This window comes from Halichoeres trimaculatus, unplaced genomic scaffold, assembly GCF_033239565.1.
Source record: "Halichoeres trimaculatus isolate MK-OKI-2021-1 unplaced genomic scaffold, fHalTri1.1 fHalTri1_scaffold_5, whole genome shotgun sequence".
Lineage (NCBI taxonomy): Eukaryota > Metazoa > Chordata > Actinopteri > Labriformes > Labridae > Halichoeres > Halichoeres trimaculatus.
This window is the reverse complement of record NW_027437183.1, coordinates 13230389-13255180: the sequence shown is the minus strand read 5'-3', so window position 1 is coordinate 13255180 and position 24792 is coordinate 13230389. Positions and strand designations below refer to the sequence as shown.

General features: G+C 40.1%; 2 protein-coding genes across 2 annotated transcripts in view; one reads left to right on the top strand and one right to left on the bottom strand.

Moving 5' to 3' along the window:
• fbxl17 (F-box and leucine-rich repeat protein 17) overlaps window positions 1-19997 on the bottom strand; it is a 259952-nt gene extending 239955 nt beyond the window's left edge. Inside the window, exons 1-6 of the mRNA XM_074671214.1 lie at window positions 19782-19997; window positions 17670-18187; window positions 16959-17339; window positions 16701-16823; window positions 16288-16545; window positions 16062-16193 (exon numbers count right to left, since the gene is read on the bottom strand). Of these exons, the coding sequence (XP_074527315.1) occupies window positions 16062-16193; window positions 16288-16545; window positions 16701-16823; window positions 16959-17339; window positions 17670-18167 (1392 nt within the window). The 5' untranslated portion in view covers window positions 18168-18187; window positions 19782-19997. The remainder of the gene's footprint in view (window positions 1-16061; window positions 16194-16287; window positions 16546-16700; window positions 16824-16958; window positions 17340-17669; window positions 18188-19781) is intronic.
• Window positions 19998-20909: 912 nt separating this feature from the next.
• prxl2c (peroxiredoxin like 2C) lies at window positions 20910-24016 on the top strand. Its single transcript, XM_074670766.1, has 6 exons — window positions 20910-21179; window positions 21505-21573; window positions 22901-22954; window positions 23038-23143; window positions 23217-23351; window positions 23435-24016. Exons 1-6 carry the CDS (start codon window positions 20997-20999, stop codon window positions 23563-23565), a joined length of 678 nt encoding a protein of 225 aa, XP_074526867.1. The 5' UTR covers window positions 20910-20996; the 3' UTR covers window positions 23566-24016.
• The last annotated feature ends 776 nt before the right edge of the window (window positions 24017-24792 follow it).

Here is a 24792-nt window from a genome sequence, read left to right as displayed (position 1 = left end):
TTCAAAGCTTTAGTAAATTGTTATTTTTAATGTTTAAAACCACTGGCAGGGGTTAGGTGCCTGCCTAAGTGCCTTGTCCTGTCTTTATAGCAAAGATGTTGAATGTGGCTTGTATATGTATGAGGAAAAAAAAAGAAAGCAGGATCAAGGGACGCAATGATCATCACAAACTGAAAATTCCCTACAGGAGCTTTAATTTTTTGTGCATTGTGAAACTGTCCAGCAAACTGAAAAGCAAACGCATTCATTTGTGTTGCATTGGTAAAAAGAAACACAACATCAAAGAAATGTGAATTTATTTTTGTTTACAACTGGGCCAAAAAAAAAGTGCTGGTGTCTGACAGTGTTTGCATTTTACTGCTGAGCAGAGTACAGTAATGTAAGGGAGATCAAATGTTATGGCAGAGTTAGTCTGGAAGAAAACTGCGACAATATGTAAACAATTTTGATCTGAGGCCACCTCTCAGCTGCAGCTTCTTCTTATTAGGTGATAGCTGGCAGAGGGCAAACTGGATTCAAAGTGCATCTATGTCCCCAAGCAATGTAGAGTCAACTCACCCACTGGTTTCACAGAATCATTATCTTACATTTGTGAGCAGTTACTCGTCAAATGTGACACCTGCTGTGAAGTTTTTGTTCACTTTTTTAGTCCAGTGGTTGATCTTGGAGCAAGCACCAGCCCAAAGTCGACAGTTTTGGTAAGTAAGACGAGATACTTCAAACAAACTGGAACCAACGACCTGCAGCCAGAGTTACTCTCTGGCTCACCCCCTCACACACACATACACACACACCACATCATTCTCCCACCAGGCTCAGCTGCTCCTCCACCTCCCACCGCACTGACCTTCACCTGTCACACAGGCTTCATATTTACAGCCACCACCGCCCATCTGCCCACACTCAGCCCTGGCTGTCAATCAGCAGCAAGCCGCCTCCCCCCTCTGATGATCCATCAACGGGCCCAGAGCGCTGAACCTCACCTGCACGGACATGAGCACCCACTGCAACAAGCAGAGATCCAGAGTTTGAAGGCTCCATGCTATCGATGCTACTCTTTGCCAAACTGATCACAACTCTCAAACTTTTATCAAACTTTATTACACATTATTTAGCTTGATTAGCAATCTAATTCTCATTTTATGTGAGTGTACTCTCATTATTTAAAAGCTCCTATCTGCTGAATTGGGTTTTACCACACAGGAAACTGCAGTGATTCTCTGTTAAATGTGACAATTTGGAAAAATAAACTAAACTGTCAGCTTCTGGACTTTGCAAAGCACCTATCACATCATGTCTTCATAACATGCATCTCAAAGTGCTTTACTTTAATTGTAAGTGATGAAGGACAGATGTGAAAATTGAACTACCACACCCCCCACAACACACTATATCAACAGTATGTGTAACTGAAGGCAGTAGCAGCCAGTTTTTGCCGTCACTTCTTATTAGTCATAATTTTAGTCCTGTGCAGGAATAAAAAGGTCGTCTACAGATTCATCTTGTGCAGACACACACCTGTGTTTCCAGTAATAGCTCATATTTTCATCACTTCACTGCTGTCTGGAAAAGTGGGGCAAATGCTCCAGGTAGAACAGCATGCAAAGAGCTCACGCATGCACACACACACTAAATCCTTGCCTGAAGGTAGTAGTGCCTGGGTGGGGGGCCACTGGATTCAGCCCCCTGCATCTCAATGACAGCCGCACATCCACAGGGATTTATCTAAATGCAAATCAGCCGCCTGCGCTCAAACAACAACACACATAATTTACTTTGTATGCCCCAAAATACACGACATATCCGGGCACAGCCAGGCAGGCTAAGAGGCAACCGGGCGGCCCCTTCGGCTCTGCCTTCCCCTTTTATCTGTGCCCTCTGGAGCACGCTCATTTCACCAAATTCACTTTTAATTGAGAGCTAATTTAGCTGAGCCAAATTCACACTCTGAGGTAGATCAGATAGGAGCTGAGGAGAGGAGCAAAGGGAGAAGAAGAGAAAAAGAGGATCGAGGAGAGAGGGGGATGGAGTTTGGAGAGGCAGATGACAGTAAAATCTTCTGCTGGTGTTTTGATGAGAGTGAAAAAAAGAGAAAATATAAAGTTTTAACTCAGCAAAGCATTTAAAAGCTTCTTTAGATTTTTCCATCAAACTTTTGTTAAACTGAATGACCTGTGCTTTCTCTGCCGGTATCAAAGTTGACCCAGATCAATGTGAACTGTGTCTATGGAGCTTCCAGGAGCTCCAAACATTGATGTAAAGTGATCTATGCTTCAAAGGTTACCCAGAGTCTCTGCCATAAGGAAACCACCCCCTCAACGCTGCCTGATGCTTTCTCCACTTCTACACAGCTGTTAATTAGCCCGGCTAAGTGCACCATTAATCGATTGCTTGTCTCTATGCTATATCTCATAACGCTGTTGCACTCTGGCGACGTGGGGCAAAGAAATGTGAGGTTCAGGAAGTCACACTTTTCCACTGGTGAAATACTAGTGCAGGAGAGTGAGGGACGGCTGCTACTCGAAGACGAGAGTGGGTAGTGGAAACTGAAGAATGAAGCATCATTAATTCTGGTTATAATACTTTGGTTTAATAAATGGCAAAATATTTCTCAAAGCAATGCAAAGAAACACAAATTTTCCCTTGAATTTGTTGATAAAATGTTCAGAGACATAATTACTCCAAATAAACCAGTGTGGAAATGATCAGAACACAAATGTGAAGTCTGATAAAAAGCAGAAAGAATTGATTTACCTTTTGTAGGAGGAAAAAAAACAGGTAGTGTTAAAAAAAACAAATGTGTTTTTGTCAGGTGATGAACACAAAAGGTAAGAACAAAGAAGGTTTTCTTTTATTTAACCATCTACAGCATCCAATCAGATACCACCTCAACAGATGGCCGTCATGCTGCTAACCTGACAGCTACTTAAAATCAACTGAACTGTTTATCTGAACCCTGTCAGCACACGCTGACAATGTCCTACCAAAGGTGATGATGACATGCAATAATGAATATTTGTACATGCATTTTTATGACTACTTTCCATCAGATGATAAAGCAGCACAAAATGAGCTGTATTTTATTAAACAATGGTCTTAGTCTTATAATAAGCAGTACAACAGTTTGGCATTTTACATCATATAACCAACTGAAGAGTTGGAGTGTGTTTCCAATGGCACACATACGTTAAACAGTGTATTATTCAGTAATGTGTGTGATATGTTTCTGGGTATGTGAACTGTTACACACTGATGCTACTACTTATAAACCAGCCCCATTGTGGCTCTGTGATTTAATGAGCTAGGTTAATCATGTATAAAATGATGTCTATGAGAAGTTGTCTTCATATAGAGTTGTACACTCATACACATTTACGTGTGTCCCCCTCACCTCCTAGCATTTCCCTCGACCTGGTTTGGTCTAACCCTCTGACAAAAACCAACAGAAGCCAATTTACCAAAGACAAGAAAATATATCAAATAACACTCTGAACTCTTTCATTGGCGTTTCATTTCATCATGACAGGTAACAGGTATAATGATGAAATGTTTCTCAGTAATCCAAAACTGAGATAGTGCAGAGTGACATCAGCACTTCAGTTTAAAATTAGGGGTATGAGAGGGTCAATATTTAACATGAGACGCAGAAGAACTCCCCTCTCTTTGATCAGCTGCAGCAAAGCATGTGTCAGTAACAGCCACTGACTGTATACAGGGTGGACAGCGTGGCTGTGCCATTTACTGTCGTACAGTTTTGAAGCCCAAATATCTCTGTCACAAGCGCTGCCATTGGCAGTCGTTGTGCAGGCAGAGTCTGCGCAGTGGAGGCTATGAGGGACTCAGAGAGAATTCGAGTGAAGCCAGGGGATAGAAATAACATACTTTTTCTTTCAAGACTCTAATCACTTCTTTAGTTTAGTTTAGTTTAGTTTAGTTTAGTTTAGTTTAGTTTAGTTCAGTTTAGTTTAGTTTAGTTTAATTTAGTTTAGTTTGTGTAACATTATTTTTTATGTGGATTTAATTTCTTTGGTTTTGTTTTGTTGTTGCTGAGTATTCGGTGTTAATGCAGAAATAGCATTAACTCAAAATTTGTTCATTTTCACATCATTATGCATATGAATTTTTATGTTTTAAGAGACCAATTTACACTAAACTTAACTTCTTGGCTCTCCCTCCTGACATATTATTATAACACATACTTAAAAATCCCTGAAAAAATACACAAAAACAGCAACTGTCAATCTTTGTTAACCATGATGTTAAGTCCTGAAAATAAAACTTTTCAGAAAAAAAGAGGACTCTAATACAAGGCGGCCTTATAATATCTTCAAATTATTACAACAATCAAATGTGAGAAAAATTTCTAGAGGTATGTTAATTTCAAGTTTGACCTTAGTTCATCTGGAATTGCTGGGGAGATGGATTTTTTGACCTATACTGCAGCCAGCCACCAGGGGGAGCAGTTTTTGTGATGACCTCACTTCAAGCCTAGCAAGATGACATCCATTTTTTTTTTAAAGTCTGTGGTAACAACATGCTAAAGAGAACAAAAAGAAAGTCAGGACCTGTACTTGGGAGGCCTCAAAAATACTTGTGTAGCTTGCACATTAGCATGTCATTTGGACAGCCCTGGTTATAAGCAGTGTGAAAACCTCCAAAATTGCCATGCAGACAGTTTTCAGAAATAAGAATCCTTTATCCACTCCCAGTCCAACCAGCTTACTTTCCAGCTCCATCAACTGCTCAAGGGAACAGACCTGTCAGGGAATAAAGTTCAGTTTCTTCCACTAAAGTTAAATTTGTGCTCAAAATAAAAGTCTTCCCAGAGCCAACCAGGGGAGCATAAAAAAGCAACTTGTTTGCTCTCTACACCAGCAACAGCAGCAGCCTGAGTAGTGAACAGAAACAAATCACACCCTCTCTCTGGTGGGATGTCGTCAGAGTCGGAGTGAGTCCAAACAACTGAAAACTACAGACATACAAGCAAAAACACAAACTATAGTCCAACTTTTTGGGACAAAAAACTTGAAGTTAACATTTTGAATGGCAGTTTAGTTCTTCCAGCTCCAAAATGTAGGATTTGTTACACTCCTTAAACTTTTTGGTTAAGGTTTTAAGTCACAGATGCAGTGTCTTGACTCGATATTGGGAGAAAATAGTGCTTTTGAGCTGCATTTAAAAAAAAAGCCCATTATTTCATTTGATAGTCACAGCATCACCTTTTAAAAATGTCTAATCACATTTATTGCAGTCATAAAATCTTACATGGTAACCAAAAGTTGTCAACAAACAAATGAATATTATTTCAGAGTCATGCTGAGAGAAATAAGTCCTGAAATGTTTCATTCTTAAAGGACACAAAGACATAAAAAAGTAGAGTGGCTTGATGTACAGCTGCCAGTCTATGGAGCACAGAGGTTTTTCTGACGTCAGGACTCGCTACAATTAAGACTACAAGCCTCCAGGAAATGCCTGGCAGGCCTCTCAGGAACCCACTTCTCAGAAAGGAAAAAGAGCTCACACAACTGCAGACTGCATTCAGTCAGCATTCCTTAGGCTGGTTGTCCTTGAGAAGATGGACAAGCTGCAGTGAGACGAAGGCTAACAGGCCGAGAGATCGACAGGACCAGAGAGAAATATGTTAAGAAGACGGAGCGAAAGGAGAGAGGCCAGGACAGATGGGAATAAAAGCCTTGTGAAAAGAGGAACAAACAAATGTGGTGTGCTTAGAGAGAAAGAAAAGACTGGACGAAGACAGAAAGTTTACAGGTGAGGAAACCCCGATTACAGCATGACCCCGTTAACCCCGGAGGCTCGTTAGAGTCTCGTTACAGCAGCATTCTCCGAGCCCATCCTCTGTCACACCTTCATTAAGCCCATCGACCCACTGTGCTTATTAAACACATTCATTACCCCGAGTATTGAACCGCTGCTGCTTCCACAGGAGCTCGAATGCATCACAGGAGGGGGCGGCAGGAGGGTGACGTCTAGTGGAGGGTGAGATAGAAGACAACACGAAACCTGAAGACGGTCACACACCTTTTCTGTGTCTTATCAATCATCTCTAATGAAGTCAGTGATTGGAGATGTGTCCGCCTCTCAATCAAAAGAAGACAGGGGCGACGGGGGGTGAGGGGGGCGGTGGGGGATGGAGGAACTGAGAGGAAGTAGAGAATGATGGAATTGCTCTTTCTGAACAAGATAATTTTTTTTTAAGTTTTAAATTAGCTTAAAAGTTCATCGCATAACAATATTAGTATCAGTATTGTTACTTGGTAATAACAAAAACCTGATAGCAGTTAGTATGCCAGTCAACGCCCTGATCAAACATATAACTTAGTCCCTTTTAATGTACTTTTTCTGGGTGGTAAACAACACCATGGTGCTAGCAGAGGATATATATCTAATAAAACACAGAAAACTCTCAGCAATCACTGATTTTAAAGTAATGTTTTGATCACGCTCTACAGTAATTCAAGCATGATATCAAGGTCAAAATAGAGGAGGAGCCATCAGAAGGAGCTTTAAATATTTTGGCCTCACTTTTTGGGAGTGGCTGTGCTGTCCATCTTCTTGTACAGTATTTGTTTTGAGTGAATTGGGAACTATTTGGAGATGGTTGACTGAAGCATGCATAAAGTATATTAAAATTAATCCAGGCAAGAAGGGGAAAAAAGAGTGGATCAGTAGCTAAAGATCTACAGAGGACTGAGACAGATAATTTGCCAAAACTCAAGTTGCTGTATGTGAATTTTGATCAGGGAAGAAAAAAGTTGCATTGGCTCATCTCTCTATGAGGCGGCAGATTTTCTAACTCTTTCCCTCTTCTGATTTACATTTCTGCCTTTTCTCCATCCCAATAGAAGCCTATTCATCATGATACATAACAAACTGGTCCACTGGGCGAAAAGGAAAGCCCTGCATCTTGGCTGCGGGCTACTGCTTCAAATGATGACATCATTCCTGCCCATCTCAAACAAAAGGAAAACTCATCATCAGAGAGGAGGGGGAGACGGAGAGAAGGAGAGGGAGGGAAAGAAGCGCAGAGAAGATTAAGAAGAGTAAAAGGCGTGAGCGAGGTGTCGGAAAGGCCCATGAATCATGGTGACATCCCTGGCTTGGTGTCAGGAGCTAAGGCTGTCTGGAACTGGATAAACAGAGGGCCTCTAAAGCAGAAGAGACCTCTAAACGCAGCCAGGTCAGAGCCCAGAAGTGGCCCTCAGGAGGCTGCCAAAGTCTTTTCACCAAAATTGATTGTAAAAAAGTTTTTTACTGTTTGCTGTGCCAAACATTTTCCACTTGCTGCTGGCTCCTGTACCAAAATATCAAACTCAAATCAGGTGCAGCAGTGATGGAGAATCATTGGCTTAGAAAGAGAAGAGAAAACACATTTCAAGGACTGCAAATTCTGATTGTTTTATACATTTATCTCAAGATAAGTCTAAAAATGTGACAAATGTACCTCAAAATAAGCACAAGGTGGTGATGTTTAAGTCTTAAGCACAAAAGTCTCACATCTCAAAAATGTCAGCTACATAAAGTGGAACATTTTTAATCTGTTGACTAATGAGCTCTGGCACTTTGTTAAAAAGCCATTAAAATAATTTATCCAGGATCTGACTTTAGAGGCCAAGATGTTGTAGTGTGAGGGCGCCATAAATCCTGGAAGTCACACTCCTTGATTCTTAATAGCAACTTTTTTGAGGGGGTTGTGAGACCTTTCTGTCCCCTTTACATTACAATATATTTAAAAAAAAAACAAACATTTTCTTCGCCCTAAAATTTTACCAGAAATTGTTTTGTTCCAGTTTTGTTAGAAAAAAAAATCTGCTGTCTAATGAAAATACACTTAGTGTTATTGTTTTGGTCCTAAAAGACACAGAAATATTTTTTTTAGATTTACTCTTAAATAAGTCCAAGAAAAGCATGAAACCCTCACATCTTAGGAAGCAAGTAGAGTCTGTAATTTTGCATTTTAAATCACAAACTTAATTTAAACCAGCTAATGAATAATCAAATAATAGCTACCTCTAACTTTGTTTTGCAAAAATTGTGCAGCATAATTGTGGCTTCAATAGCAGTTTTTATATTGTCATAAATGCCTCTAATACAAATGAATGATTTTGTGTTAATGAATTATTTAAAAAAAACTTGATAAAACCTTCCTGAAGCATAAGACATTACGAAGTTTATTTTTTTCACAATACGTTGATATTTATTCACCAGAAAGCAAAAACCCTTTTCCCAATCCTTAAGATTGAACAGTTTTACTTTTGTGCAAACTCATTCATTCACATTCATTAGTGAGTTAGCTGGCAGTAAAATGTGGCATCACAATTGATAAATTCATTGTAGCAATAAGTATTTCCCTTTTCATTTTGAAACAAAGTGTGAGCTTCTAAAATCCACCAGCGGTGAGCTATTAGCTGGAAGGCAGGATTCATTTTGCACAGCCAGAGCACAATCCACCAGTAAAACATGTTTAAAGCGTAAAAAAGATCAAATTAAATATGGGTTTCATCTCAGCTTCACCTCCCGTCTCAGGCTGCAGCCCCTCTGTGTGCTCAGCCAGAGTAAGCAATGAACAGAGAGGGATTGGAAATGGAAGTCACATTCACATTAACATTCCTCTGTGCTTTTCCAGATACTCAGGTAGCTGTGGGCGAATGCTTGATAACGTCATGAAGATGAGTGCCGCTACAACGTCTGCAGCGCTAACAGATTATGTATTACAACAGGAGACCATTCAGATTCTGTAGCTACAGGTGAGGGTTTTTTTCAGTCTAAACAGTATTTATATTCTTGGAGAAACTGCATACTGCAAGTCATGAAAAGAGTAAACAGCTGCCGACCACTTTACAGACTCAAATATGCTCATGAGGAAGTTACACAAAAGGAATCAACAGGTCATAAAGCACAATTCCCCCACAAATTCAGCACTTTTGAAATACTTCTTCCTTCTTCTAGAAAAGAAACTCCAAGAAAACAAACATTCCTCAAATATGGGATAATGTTCTTCACATCTAACAATATAAGAGGAGCTTTATGCGCTCTCTAAGTGTAAGAAGACACTCTTCTGCATTTGTCTGCCTCTTTAATAACTGTTCTTTTCCAGTCCTACTGCACCCTCTGCAGGTCGAAACTAATAACAACAGACCTGGAATCCCTGATGTAGTGCAGACCCCTGTGTCCTCAATGAATCACTTTAGTAATTGGGTGCCTACATGAGGCCTGGCTCCTGTTATTGTTCATGTTGTTGTTTTGGTATGACGTGATGTGAGATGCAGAGCTACTGTCCTCTTTCTTTTATCGAGGAGCATAGTGAGGAAAAATACATTTCATTTGAATTATCCAAATTACAAAAGTGTGATAGTGACACAAACAAATGTCAAATCTCACATTAAAATACTCTAATAGTGTATTAATCATCTTATAGGAAAAGTAAACTGCACCATGTCTCTAAAACAAAAATAGCAAACACACATGTTATCAATTAAAGGGTTAAAAAAAACCTGTCGGAGGAATAGTGTGAAATTATAAAACTTGATTTTAACAAAGCTCCAAATTTACTACTTTACTCCATCCCCAAATCTTGTTTCTCACTGTATGTTTCATCATTTTTTCTCAATAACAGCTTAACAAAACAAAAAACATCTTAAAAATAACTTCTGCTTCACGGTCTTAACTGCTCTACAGTTGCTGTGTCAGAGTTCAGAAACAAAAAGTCATTAACTGATCCACTTTTATTGAACTATTTTAACACTTTCCACAGAATTAGCCTGCAGATAGCACTTGAATAATAACTTCATTAAATCATGACTTCACCTGTTACAGACTAAGTCAAAAGATTGTTTATGCTGAAGTTTTTCACGAGGGGACAAATGTTGTAAAGAGAAAAACAATCTGCCAAGGTTAAATTCACTTGAGGGGCACGCCTCACAGGATCACATTTCCACAAGTGCTCTACCTTTGTTCCCTTCTTTTTCTGCTCCTGAAACTTGTTTTGTTGTCGGGCAGACAGCGAAGGGAACATATCGACGACGTCTGGGTCTGAGTGCAGCCGGCTGTCCAAGTTAAAGTCAGTGCTCATTAAAGCATCTGATTACTCTGCAGGCAGCGGCTGATCAGCAACCACCTCGTACTCACACAAACACAAACACACACACACACACACACACACACACACACATACACACACACACACACACACACACACACACACACAGGGAAGCTTTTTGGGGACACAGATCGATACGAAGGCACTTCAAAAGAGCGATGAAGAGGAGGATATCCGAGAGAGGAATGTGCTCTTAGCTTAGACGACATACTGAGAATGTAAGCAGTTGTATCGTTGGACACAAAGGGTCTCCGAATAATTCACAGAGATAACTACACAATAAACCAAACATCCATACCATAATAAGTCAGATACTTAGGAAAATTACCTAAAAGCACAACTTTTTGATATCCTCTCTAAAGAAAAAGTATTCAGATGACAAAATGATTCACACTTTTCACTTCTTCAAGGCAAAACTGACTACCGCTAATGATTACACCACCAAACATTTTGGTAGGAGCACTGAGGCAAATGAACTTTTTTATTAGCATATTAGATGAAAGAACTGTGAAGCTCTAAAGTGAGATCCAGTTTTTTGTTATGGTCATAAAGTCCAGCAAAACCAAAGAATCAACCCAAATTTGAGAATCTGAAACCAGATCAGGTGGGTTACATGTAGGGATGTCCTGATCAGATCACGTGATCAGAAATCACATGGTCACATGATTACAGACTCGATCAGAATCAGACACTACATCCCGATCAGAAATAACAGCTTAGTATTTACTACCATTATGTGGTGGTACACAGTCAACTCCACACAGAAGCAATACAGGGCATGACATAACTTTGCTGCAGTAACACTATTGGTTGAATGCCATAAAGCAAAGCAGGACATGACAGGAGCTTACAGCTGGGAGTGTAATGTATCGGATCAGGGCTTGGTATCGGCAGATGCTCAAAATCAAATGACTCTGACTCTGACTCGGAAATGGGGGCAAAAAAACCTGATTGGGACATACCATCGCCTCAAATGCTGACAACCCATGAGCAGAGAAACTAAGTATATCAATTTCAGTTAAGCACACATGGGACACCCTGTTAGTTAATCAAGAGGATAACAGCACAGTGTGAGTGAGTGTGTTTAGTGATGTAATTATGGAGCCCATGACTGACCCTATTTTGGGAAAAGATATTTATAGCTTCTTTTAAAACTTCTTGCTAACAGCAGGATCAAGTTCCCAAAACATCCAGGGGGGCAGACTCACCCTTTATCAGTTCCTAACATCAACGTCTCGCTCATAATTCAAACCTCATACATTTTTGAAAAATATATATTTTTAAAAAATATTGAAAGATAACCAAAAAAATCAGGCATCGGTATCATACCAAATCTGTAATCCTAAATTTAACATGAAAATTAATTATGGTTATGTGTTTACTGCCTCATTCAGAATACTTGCAATAACCAATGAGGAGAGGAGCAGACCTGAAAGTGTCACTCCTGGATGTCACAGCTCAAGAGTATGGCAGAGAACGTAAGCAAACATTTACCCAGAGCCAAATGAAAATCAAAGGAGACAAGCTTATGGAATTATTTAACCTTTTTTTTCTCATTTTTGTTGCTGAATGTCAGAACGCACGCCAAGTAGACCAAATGATTATGTTATGCAGCCTCCATGTTTGTTTAATTTCTGAAGTAATGTCTGTTACCATCTGTGTGATCTCATTGTCTCAAATGGTCTCAAAGAATCATTCACTGTGTGATTCAAGGATTGATTTTGAAAAAGGTCAGAAATTCCTTTTTGAGTGTGGTTTCCCAAGGTTTATACTAAACTGAAGAACTAAAAATAGTCCAGTGTGTAGCTGGCCTTAACCAACCCTATGCTGTACGACCACTTTTCTTGCCTCTTATTTCTCCTTTTGTAGGGGAAAATTTTTTTTTATTTTGGCTAACAGTCATTTTTGGTACAAAGGCATTTTTCAATGTCCTGAAAGCATAAAAATCTGCACTGAAGCAAAGCTTTTTTCTCTCTGCAACAGAAGTAATCCTAAGCATCAGCCATTAAACTCACTAAGTTCATCTTGTAACATGAGACGGGCATGTGTAGGTGTGTGTTGCTGTGAATGATCGAGGCAGTTCCCTTTATCTCTTATTGGAGTGAAACACACAACCAAAGTTTCACCAAAGGTGAGTCTGTTATTTCAGTCTGCGTCCACGTGTGTTGTTTAAACTACTGGCCCCTGTGTGTGTGTCAGTGTTACTTTCTGTCACAGATGTCCGTCCTGTCATAGCTAGCAGCTATCACTCTAATTTCCTACGACTCTGTGCTCCCTCTAATCTTGCTAATTGAATCTGCTAGTGTCAATATACATCTGAAAGTGATATTATGTTTGATTGGAGCCCTGTTGTCATTCCTCCCGCTAGAAAAAAACACATGACTGACAAGCTGGGCGGACAGGCAGCCAATCAGAGAGCTTCATTCTCTGCACACTTGCCAAGAAACACTGTTCACCCTGACAGTTTGTCTTTTTTAGGTGTTTCATGTTTTTCCACGGACAAACACGTCCTGTCCATCCCAAACGCCAAAGTGAGAGTAAGAAAGAGAGTGCTGGAGTGGAGCTCTGATTGTACATGCAGAGTGGTAATTACACCTTAATTGGGGCCACATGGTAATCTATGTTAGGTCATCTCCAATTCCACTTACATTTCCACATTTTGCACTCATTAAAACTGTAAATAATCAGCCAAAGAGAGGGAAAGTGAGAGTGTGTGGGCAGAGACAATGTCTTTGAGATGAGCCAGAGGAGGAAGCTTGCAGGAAAATTAAGTGCACACTGTTTGATTTTAACAAGACAAGAGAGCAGATAAAGGTTTTTTTCTTTGGAAAGAGAGAAAAAGAAAGTAGAAAAGTGCTTCCCTTGCAGAAATGTTTGCAGATTTTGACGTGTCTTTAATTGGACGGAACGTAGGAGCACGGTTACCGTCATGAAAAGATGTGTGACGAGGGGATTTCGCAGCTTATATCCATCTACTGGGTAGTTCGTACTCTGACAGAGCTCAGAGTCAAACTTTCAGGGTTGTCTTTACTCCCCTACGGCAAATTGAAGAGAGATGAGGAAAAGGGGAATTTGCTATTCTTGGAGCTTTTGCCCTTCGAGGTACTGGGAGAGAACAGAATATGAATGGAGAGGGAGAAAGAAAAAACACTTCAGAAGATGAAAACGAGCCTTGAAAGGCAACTGGTGCAATATAACCGACTGTGGCATAAATACTGGATGAATGCCAATACAGAATGCAGGGTAAGTGTCAAAAGGAGTGCGGCGCGGAAGCACCAGAATCACCTGCCTCTCATAAAACACTCGCTCTGAGTCCAGGGTTATCTGTAGCCCTGGGCCGATTTGGCCGCGGGCTAACAGGCGATGAAAGAGCAAGCGTCAATTTGTCACCTGTAAACAAAATTCACACACACACACTCGTCACTTCTGGATACATCCTCGGCTTTGTGTTTGCAGCTTTCATCTATTATGTCTTTGGAAAATAACTGCAGTGCCCTTCTCATGACATGAAGTTATGTGTTGGCGTCATCTGCTGCAATTAAACAGAGATTTTCCCATCTTGCATCATAGCAAACACATACCTCAGTTCACTTCAAGTTTAAAAAACCCTCCCAATGATTTAATTTTCAACCAAGCCTTAAACTATCGTGGCTTCAATTTGTGGTTTACTAACTAGAGAAAAAGACAGAAATTACGTCTGATAATGTTTGTGCAAACACTGCTTCAATATTTCCCCAGCCTAACGCTTAAACCTATTTAACCATCCACAGAGAAAAAGACCCGACAGCATGGATCTGGAACCACAACTAAGACGACGAGAAGGAGGGAAGAAAAGGGAAAAATGTGTGTGGGTGAGCACATGGCAGGGAAAGAAAAAGGCAAGAAGGCGAGTGAAAGACCACACAGAAGCATCCTGCAGCAATTCAATTATTCAATTTTCGAGGAGGAGGAGGAGGAGAAAAAAAAGAGAGGGCAGATCAGAGCGAGAGAGAGGCTCATCTTCATCTGTGATTGATTAGGAGAGACAGAGACAGGATCCTTGTATCACAAAAGGCAGCAGAGAGAGGAAGCAAGCGGAGGAGAGGAGAGAGGCTTTCACTGTACCAACCCATGACTGCACGATTTACAACGCACTAAAAACCTAAAAGGCCCATCTCCATGCTGTTTCCTGGATCAATTTGCAAAGCGAACAAAGGTTCAGCTCACACTGTAGTAATCCCAGAAGTATCCTGCGATTCATTTTTTTTGCATAAACTCTTCAGAAAAGTCTGTTTTTTTCTTCTCACTGCTGAAAAAGCCTTTTATGTAGTTTATAAACAGCTGAACTGGGCTAAAACGAGACCCTCGATAGTATAAATAGAAAAGTCACATGTTTAATTTTTTATTTGTCACTGAATATTCACAAAGACTTGTATAGTTTGGCATACAAGTGTGATGAAGTACAAAATCTTGACATCTTCAAGTTTTAAGCATATCTTTGGCTCTCGTGGTGCCAACATCTTAGTCTGCACTCATTCTGAGATTAATGAAAACCACTCAGAGTGAAGATGTTTTTACTTTTTAAGAAGTTGGGAGGGAGAGCCTGGGTTAGGATTACGAGCTGTCAGAGAGAATAAATGACCTCCGTGGAGGTCTTTTTGGGTCATCTTAATTCCGGACAATTTCAGGCCAAGCAGCACGAGCACCTAGACAAAACAATTCCCACATAAGCTCAGCCCATTTCTCTGCACCCTAACGACAGGAAGCTAAAATAACTGCGACTGCTTCACGTCTGAAAAATGACTGTCTGAAACTGATACTGCTGCACTGAAATGTTATCTGCAGCGATATTAATCTCTCACCCAGAGGTAATCGCTAATTTCATATACTATTAGGTTGATGAATGGGGTTTTAACAAACTGAGCTTTTGTTAACAACTTTAAGCGGACTAATTCATCAAGGTCATGATTACTCACAGGCGGCAGAGAAAAATTAGCGGGAAAAGAGCAGAAGCATTAGTGAGAAAAGGAGGATCTTTAAAGAGGCTTTGAAACAGGCAGACCAGATGATTTATGTTCTCCGATATGATGACAAATTCAGCTGAAAGAAGACATGTTGATGTGTTTACAGCTAAACATTAGTGCACTGATTCAGAAATTTGAACAAAACAGTGACATCTAGTGCTAATTATGATTATATAAAATACATATCCCCAATCTAAACCTGAGATCTGAACAACCATGGACTGGAGCAGCATCAGGTGTGCAGTGCAACATCTGTGAGGACTTGAGATACAACAACATCACAAGAAAGAGGAATCTGACAGTAGACTCGGCAGCGTAGCCAGCTGGGTCACCATGAAGACCAACCAAAACTTTAATCAAACATTGGTTCTTTAGAGCAGATATTTTTGTATGTTTAACAACCATAAACATTTTGTTATTAACTACCATACAAGCCAAAAACAACCAGAAAAAAAAGCTTGATGGACTCTTAATGACAACTTTGGTGCATAAGATTCAAATTATCTGAGGAGCTTTGTTATGACTCTGCCAGAGCCCTGTATGCTCTTTATTAAGTCGGTCTTGCAATAGGAGAGCCTGAGACAGAATAAATAGTATGTAATATTTCCAGCCATATTTGTAGTTTGTTTGAGAGAAAATCAGGTCAAAAACGAGGAAGATCAGAGCAACAGCAGGCCTGGTCCCAAACAACATGTGATCCAGAAACTCAAAGAGCCGTCAACAAACCTACACTGTGTTAGTACATGAATTGTTTACCAAAAGTCCAAGGCCAATACAAAGGAACCATCCCAGACAAATTTCTAGTAACATTACATTATAAGTCATGCTAGCTCGCAAAAAAAGGAGTGCCAGTGGAGAGCAAGAGACAAATCCACAAAGACTCCCAGGTTTTTATGAGCAGAAGTGAAGCAAAAAGATTAAAAAAAACATGCTGGACTGACCATTTTGTTCTCTTGTAAGTAGAGTCTCTGGAGTTTACGGCAACCTCTGGCCAAGGCAACCATGCCATCATCTGAGATACCGTAGCACTGACCCAAGTGGACGTCCTTCAACTCACTGCAGTGCTCTCCCAGCTGAAGGGGAAAAAAAGAGAAAACAATTGGTTATATTCATTTTTCAACTCCAGAAACCTTCTTTTCTGTCTCCACTCTATTTTGCAGTGCAAACCTTTTTTAGAGCTTCATCTGTTAGTTTGTCCTGGTTGCCCACATGCACCTTCACCAGCAGAGGGCAATATTTAGCCAAATTGGACAGAGACGAGTCACCGAGCTGTTTGCAGCGGTATGCTGTGTACTTCTGCAGGCCCGGACAGTGAGAAGCCAGGGAGGACACGCCATGGTCATGGACACCTCTGCAGTCAGAGATGTTAATCTCTGTCACATTCTGCCTCCGGGAGGCTATTTTCACCAGGAGATCGTCAGTCACCTGGGAACACAGAAACCCAGTGAGAGGGAAAAGTCAAACAAAACAATAGTGTGTAGGTTAATGGAAAATGTACTCAGGTGCCACATGCGTGAAATACAAAATTTGAAGTAAAGTAAGTAAAGTAAAGTAAAAACTGCATTTTTTCATGTGCTTACTTGCTGTAGGCCACTGAGATCAATTTGCTTCCAGAACTGGAAGTCCAAGCAGAGATCCCTCCAGTACTTACAAACCAGAGAGGCACATAAACAGCGCTCCTTCACGGTCAAGTGGGAAAGCACCTGCAAGACAGAAAACATAAAGAAACGCATGAAGTTAAATAAATTTGGTGTGCCAAATTTTCCAGTTTAGTGAAAGTCATTCTGCAAAACCTCAGTGGCAAATCAAAAGAAAAAAACCCTAACACGAACTCTGACCTTGAGAAGGATGGAGGAAGGCAGGTGGTTGATACTTAAGTGGTCAGCAGCTTCAGAACTTCTCGCCTGGGAGTCGTCATATTGGTGCAAGCAGCAGGGGGATGAGTCTGAGTTTTGGGGCAAATCGGCATGAAGACCCAACCCACAGCAGCCATCAGCAGGTGATGAGGAGGAGGCAGATGAGGAAGAGGAGGAAGTGGAGGAGGAGGGAAGTGGACAGAGGGGAAGGTGGCAATGGCCAGTTTCAGAGTTTGAGGCAGCTTCTCCCCCACCTCCTGCCACTCCTCCGTTCTCCAGCCCTCCATCAGGGGCAGCGAAGGAGCAGCGGGGCTGCTTGCAGGGGGTGCACCTCTGCACCTCTGAGCACTTCCTCTTGCACACCTGCACCCAGAGACACACATACACCATATCAGTTAGTTAGAAGCAGTCTTTCTCTAGTGGACTTTCTGACATAACAGAGAAACATAGATTTAAAACACACTCTAAGATATCAAATTGAAAGGTCTGTTGCTTTGAGTGCATAATTACTTCCTAAAAAACATCTGTATGATGTAAGCAGTCAATCCCTTTGGAAGTTTCCGATTGTACTGAGAGAAATTTAAAAATGAGAACATGATTATTCTTTTTCTGTAAAATTGGCAGCCAGTATAATGTGACATATTAACAAGAAAAATTTGTTTCAAATGCCGCTGCATCTTTCCAGCTCCTTACCATCTCAGTGTGGTCACTGGTGCAGCCAGACACGGGCACAGGCACAGGTATGGGCACAGTCACAGAAACCCCAGCAGTTCGGAACAGTGCTGGTGGTGGGATCAGCTTTGCAGGAACAGCTGATAAAAGGCTCCTCCCTTGACCCTCCCAGATAGCCAAGTCCCGAGGTGACAGCAGGAACTTGGAGCAGTCCTCAGGAGATGCAAGAGATGCGTATCGCTCAGCAAGCTTTGAGGCAGCCGCTGCTCCTATCCCCACACCACCCACACCAGGAACGCTGATTCCTGTGATGCTGCTGTGATGGCAGCCACTGCCGTTGACACTTGCCTCTAAATGGTCACTGTCGTCTTCAAGACCGCTGCTGCTGTTGCCGTGGACGATGAAGCAGAGCATGCAAGGCAGCTGCAGGAAACAGTTCCTCTTCTTCTTCTTCCTATGATGCAACTTGCGTGTCCTCTTCTTCAGGCGGTAACCATTTTTCGAGAGAAGATGGCCCATATAGATGATTCAAGGAAACTCTGGAATAGGACACAGCACATTAATAAATATACCTTACACCAATATTCCAAAGATTTAGCAGGACTGTACGTGATTGTAAGCATCGTAACGGCCCTATTAATACTAAAACAGAACTTTTGGAAAACTTAACTTTAAAAACACTCTTGTTTATTCAGATCCTCATAGTGTTAACACAGGCAATCAAATAGGAAGTTTTTGGACAAAGAATAGCAGAACTGTCATTTTACTGAAGCAAAAGAAAATATTTTATGACATGTATCAGAGTCTGACTTATTGCATTTTTGAGATCATTATCTCAAAGGGAAAACACTGATAATATAGCTGATGAATGAATAACTGGGTTAAAATAAGCACTTTTTTCAATGGAACATGAGAATTAAGTCTGGACAGGTGACACTTTCCAAAGATACACAAGAAACAGTTTTCTTTGACAGATAACTCAACTAATTATTATCTGAAATATCTTGATCATTTAACATTTTCAACTAGTTTGTGACAACACCAAGTATCTTTGATGCTTTATATGCTCAGCAAAAACCCTACTTGTCCAGCCAGTACATCATAACCTTAACGTGGATGTAGATTATGATAACATTTCATAAAGCCACCAGTCAGTGTAACACCTGAGGGAAAGACTTGCTTCAACAAGTTAAAAAAAGGTCCCAAGACACCAATATTTCAGAAATAAAATCCTGAAATATGATGAGTTTTTTTATTTTATTTGCACACAAACGAAGTTATAACAGGGCTGGAGTTCATTTTAACAACACTGTTACTTCAAATTAAATATGACTCTCCTTTATGCCACAATCAATACTAACCAGAGATACAATTACTAGAACTAATAACTTAAATATGCATAATGATACACGAATAAACAGCCAAAAAAGAACAAGAAAAGATGTGTTTACATCCTCGATATGTCAAGGACAATCAGGATGTCTCTATGTGTACAGAAACAGTTGGGAACATGCTGTATATAGTGCTGAAAATAGACCGATGGTAGCCAACACTCGTGCCACTCCTCCCCCCATATAGTACACTACAGTATTACTAGAAAGCAGAGCGACGTCCGAGCCTTTTATCAGAATGAAAGACTGTGCTATCTTTGAACACTATCATTGAAACACAAGGTATACTTCGTAGCGAAACAGCTGCGGGGTTTTTAATCGTGTTTGACTTTTTTTTGGCTGAAACACTTGTATTTTTTATTAGTGATAAGAATCCTCTCCAGAACAAATCTCATCTATTTAGAGAATAGGAAGCACGGTTGTTGTTGTTTTCATGTGAGTGGAAAGGAAACGTCAACGATGCATCGTCTAGTTGCAGACAAGATGTAAACAGTGAACAGGTGGTCATTTGTTTAGCATACACACACATACACAATGCACTACTGACGTGACGGTTGTGTTACCTGACGTCTTTGCATATTTGCGTTCATCATTTGCATTAAGTCCACAACACATCTATGAGATAATTTGGAGTAAAAGGGGCTCGGTTCTGCTGCTAACCCAGTTTTTTTGCCAGCTTAGCTCGCTCCATCACTAGATGCTAAGTTAGCTTCAGTAGACAACATGAAACATAAAGTCTCACCACTTCACACGGTGCTCCCACACTCCGGACGGTGCTCGCATAATACTACAATGCTGCACGGTCTGGATGCGCGCTGACAAGTCCTAAAAGATGAGGCAGGAGCAGGGGAAAAGCTGCTAATGGAGTAGCGTAGTGTTTATCAAACAGCAGCTCTGGATCTGCTGCTCTTTAGGACAACACTTCCGCATAGAGGGCAGAGGGAGGGAAGCCGACGAGGGCGATTCGTAATTCGTTCAGGTTGGTTGATTGGACACTTGGACATTATCATTATTACATTTGTACGGAAGCCCTATGCAGAAATAGCTCCGTACATTTTTATTTGCCGTTGAAGTTTTACTTTCAGATCAGATAATCAGGTAATGGCGCTGTTATCTCCAAGTGGGGGATTTAGAGGTGGATTTGGAGAATTTCTTTAATCTGACTCAGAGGCTGGAGCAGAGGACTTTTAGATTTGACAAACCCCCATAGCCACAGTGAAATTCTAAGCCATGAATGTTATTTTTCTAGAATGAGAGATTACACAAAAATATCTGATTAAGACTGTGTCGCAGCAGGCTGCAATTAGTGTCTTGGCATTTCACTGAAGAATGTTTTTAACTTTTATTATCATTATTTGTTTGTTTGTTTTTGGCACTGTTGCCAAAATTCTTCTTTAAGAGTACTTATATGATTTTCTTAAAAAATATGATATCGCATCGAGCCATGAAATTTTGATTTATTTCAAATCAAAGGAAGTGAAGGAGATGAGATAACACAAGGTTACTCGGTCACCACGCCTGAACACCTCCACTCACAACAAGTCAGTGTCCAAGTTTGGCCACCAGAGTCAACGGAGCTGGTTCCACCTCTGTAAAAGTCCGAATGTATGCTTAACCACCAAATCAAATTGAAAAAGTGCATGTTTTTCTCTTCTGTTGTTTGGAAATGTGCCATTTGGACTAATGGAGTGATTTGAGCAACGATTTGTGTTGTATCCACATTGGTTGCATTATCATAAATAGTAAAACTGCGTTGGGCAAAAACGATGCAACAGAGTTAGGATATTGCTAACTACTTAAGTTTTATGTTACTTTGGAATATCTGGCCGCCACCCCCTCCCTCTCCCTCTCCACACACACTGACAGCATATGGGCGTAAATTTCCAGCCACCAGCTCCTCCACCCTGAACGCAACCTCCTAAAATAGCAGCGCGACTTCGGGAAGCCTCAGGAAAAAATGGCTGAAACTGTTTCACCAATAACTCGACAAGTTTCTAAAGAAAACCAGGAAACTTGGACTCCAGTTGCCGATATTCACCTTGAAGATGTGGAAGATTGTTTAATTTACGACCGACATGGAGTCTCAATTCCGTTCAAGCAATTATATCAAGACGGGAAATCGGTGATAATTTTCGTCCGGGTATGCGAAAAATCTTTGTTTGGCTTGAGCTACTGATCATGAGTCACAGGCTAACTTGCCTGAAGCTGCGTATTATCACAAGATGCTGAAGTTTAGTAGCTTTAGCCTGTTACGAGGCCATCAAAGTAGGCAACAGGTGAGCTCAGAATGGCTGGACAGAATCAACACCATCACATGTGGGCAATGATGGAAGTATGAAGAGGTCTTCGTGAATATAGGTGAAATGTGGAAAGAGACGCAAGATGAGAGTAAAATGTAAATGTTGAGTAATATACCATTACACTACAGCTTCATCACTTTTACCATTATCATGTGTGTCTCGTAGAATTTCCTGTGCTATAGCTGTAAAGAATATGTGGATGATTTGAGCAAAATCCCCAGAGAAGCCCTTCAGGTAAGGCCTTATCCAGGACTTTCAACACATTTCAGGCAAGGGCATCAGAAAGAAACGTTTCTGATTTTTGTTAATGCTGTTAGAGGTTACTTAAAGTCCAAACTCGAGATACTTTCACATTTCTCAGATATTAACTTTTGCTGCTAAATCCTTTACATCTCAAATGGTAATGTTCTTGAAACCAGGAATGTGCCTCTACTTTATTGATAGGGCTGGCCCTACCTGAATACTGATCCTTACAGGATGGCATAATATGTGAACCGACAAATGCATGAATGCACTAAATAGAATAATGTTTATATTTTTACTTTTACTGATCCTTTGTGTCTACACACAAACTGTCTTCATTAACAAATAGTGCCAAAGTCCCATACAGGTTTAATTTTCCTTTTATATGTTTTTAATCTTAAAAAAAAATACGAAAATGGGTAACTATTTCAATCTTCTACACTTAATTTTTTGAAAGACAATAAATTTGTTCTTATTTAGTCTTTCAAAAAAGGCTAGTAAAATGCACTTGCAAACTTTGCCACTGTGAAATTAAAGTCATTCGCAATAACTAGTACCACTATTCCTTTGTGATTTTGCCTTTTTAAATAAATGTGTATGTTGTTTTACAATTTTAAGTACTGACAAAAAAAGTGTTATATTTAAAGGAAGAAAACCTTTAGCACCCCAATGCAACACAACCCATGTAGCTGGAGTAGTTAAAGCTGATGTCCTGCATCCTACAATGCAAATAGCGTGTAGTTTACAGACAGTTTAGGGTTTTGGGCTTAGGAGGCCTAAGCCAGCCCTGGATACCCCCTAGCTATGCTCCTGCTTTTGTATCACAACTATTTCTTTTATTTATTTATGTATTTATTTCACAGCTGTTTTTTTGTTTGTTTGTTTTTTTACAAAAAAATGTTACTTTTACCAAATAAGTGTGGTTCTTTATGGATAATGGGAAATTATTGATTTAGAAAGTTTCCAACCCATTGTGAGCCAAATAAGCTTTAATAAGAAACCCCCTAGAACATCACATCCTGAAAACTTTTAGCTATGTTGGTATTTTATAGACACTGGGCAGCAATGTGATTATGTTTGAAAATATGATGCTTTGCTGCAGATTTAACTACCAAACAGTATATCTGAGGAAAAACTCTGACAGCAATAACTTTCTGTCATATGATGTGATACTTTGAGTACATTTTCTCCTAGTTTTAGTTTTCAACACAGTCTGGTATTATTAGAAGCATAGATTTGACACAGCTCAATGATTACACCCTGGTGATGGCTATGTAAGTGAGATTTGATAATACAAAATATGACTTCTCTGTTGCAGGTTGCCAACGTTAGGCTGGTTGTGATTGGTCAGTCTGCTCATCATCATATACAGGTATGCATTTCTGGATTTCCATGTCATTTGTAAAGCCTACCTCTGTTCATATTATGCTAATGCTAGTTTCCAATCTTGTCTAGCCATTTTGCTCTTTGACTCGGTATCCTTATGAAATTTATGTTGACCCCGAGAGGAATATTTACCAAAAGCTGGGGATGAAGAGAGAAGAGATATTTACAGACTCAGGTGAGGACATGACCTGATAGAAACCCACATAGTCAATACAGGAGAAGTGTATCTGACTGTGTGTGTTTGTTAGCTCACCCTAGCCCCCATGTGAAGTCTGGGATGTTTATGGGACAAATGAAGAGTATATGGAGGGCCATGACGAGCCCTCTGTTTGACTTCCAGGGTGACCTGCATCAACAGGGTGGAGCCATCATTGCAGGTCCAGGTAAGCTGTCCTTCAGCTCTCTTTACCTTTATTATTTTTTAGCTTTTTAAAAAAAAATTCCTCACTATTTCTTCACTTCACAGGCTCGCAAGTTCATTTCTCCCACTTTGACACAAACCGCCTGGATCATATGCCCATAAATTGGCTCTTGCAGCTCGCTGGAGTTCAACAGACTCTGGACTTCAGTGATAAACCAAAGATCATCCATGTGTAGACAGTTGGTCTCTCTGAAAGTCCAGTTCAACCCATATCACAGATATTGTAACATATGTTGAGTTGTAGATGTATATTACTAGATATGCTGACAGGTTGCAAACAGAAGAGTTTGAGGCCATATCACTCAGTTGAACTTTTACCTGTGACCAAAGCCAAAATTTGAGCTTACAGTTTAAATTTACACAGGCTCACAGCTGCATCTCAAGGGCTGATGGTGCTAAAGGTGCTAGACAATGTAACTCAGGCAGACTTGTTTTGCTAAGTACTATGAGATGAGATCAAATCTGGAGAAAAAGCCTAGAGGTGTATTTTGACTTTTATTTGACTGATGGGTGTCTAAGTGATTGGGGAGAAAAAAAGTCACCAGATACATCTTATCGTCTTACATGGACTGATGCACTTATGAATGTTGTGTAGTTGGAAGATGATTGTATGGTTCGTAGAATGCTTAAACATTTCTTGATCACTGGGAATGCCTGTGTCAAAAACTCTCATTTCAATACACATTTTATTGACATTGTGTATTATTTTGTATATAAATCAAACTGAAATTTCTTGGCTATGTTGACCTTGTGTTGTGCTCCTAACATATAGTTTAGATTTAATGGTTGTTGCACATTGTGTATGGGGTTGTTCATTGTGTTTTATTCATTTTATTATATATAGGCAAAGATGACTGACACCAGGATCTGGCTTTGTGGCTCTTTTCAGTATGTTAAACAGTCAGAACCTCAATGTTTGACAGAAATGCTGCCTACTCCTGCTCCTTTCCCACGGGGATAGAATAAAAAAGGGCAATATTTCAGTTAAAATAAAGTATGCCTTTGTTGAGCTAGCTTACTTAAACAGACTTACTAATGACTTACAAATGAAGCAAGAATAAAATCTGTTAAATAAACACATTAAAATACAACAAGTGACAAAAGTACACACTAAATAAATAATAACATGGATTAAGATAAAACTTTTAACAATGGACACCTACCTCTCTCACAGGTATAACACAAAAAGGGAGAGGGGGAAGGTTAAACCAAACATAAAGGAAAAGAAAGCACTGAAGAAGACACTGACAGGAAGAAGAGGCTGCACATAAACAAAGATACCATATAAATCACATACAAACACAAGTATAATATGTGTAATATTCAATAGTGAGAAGCGCACAGGTATTTAAACCCAGTTACACACTGACATCTTATACACATAAGATTTATCCCTTCAGCAC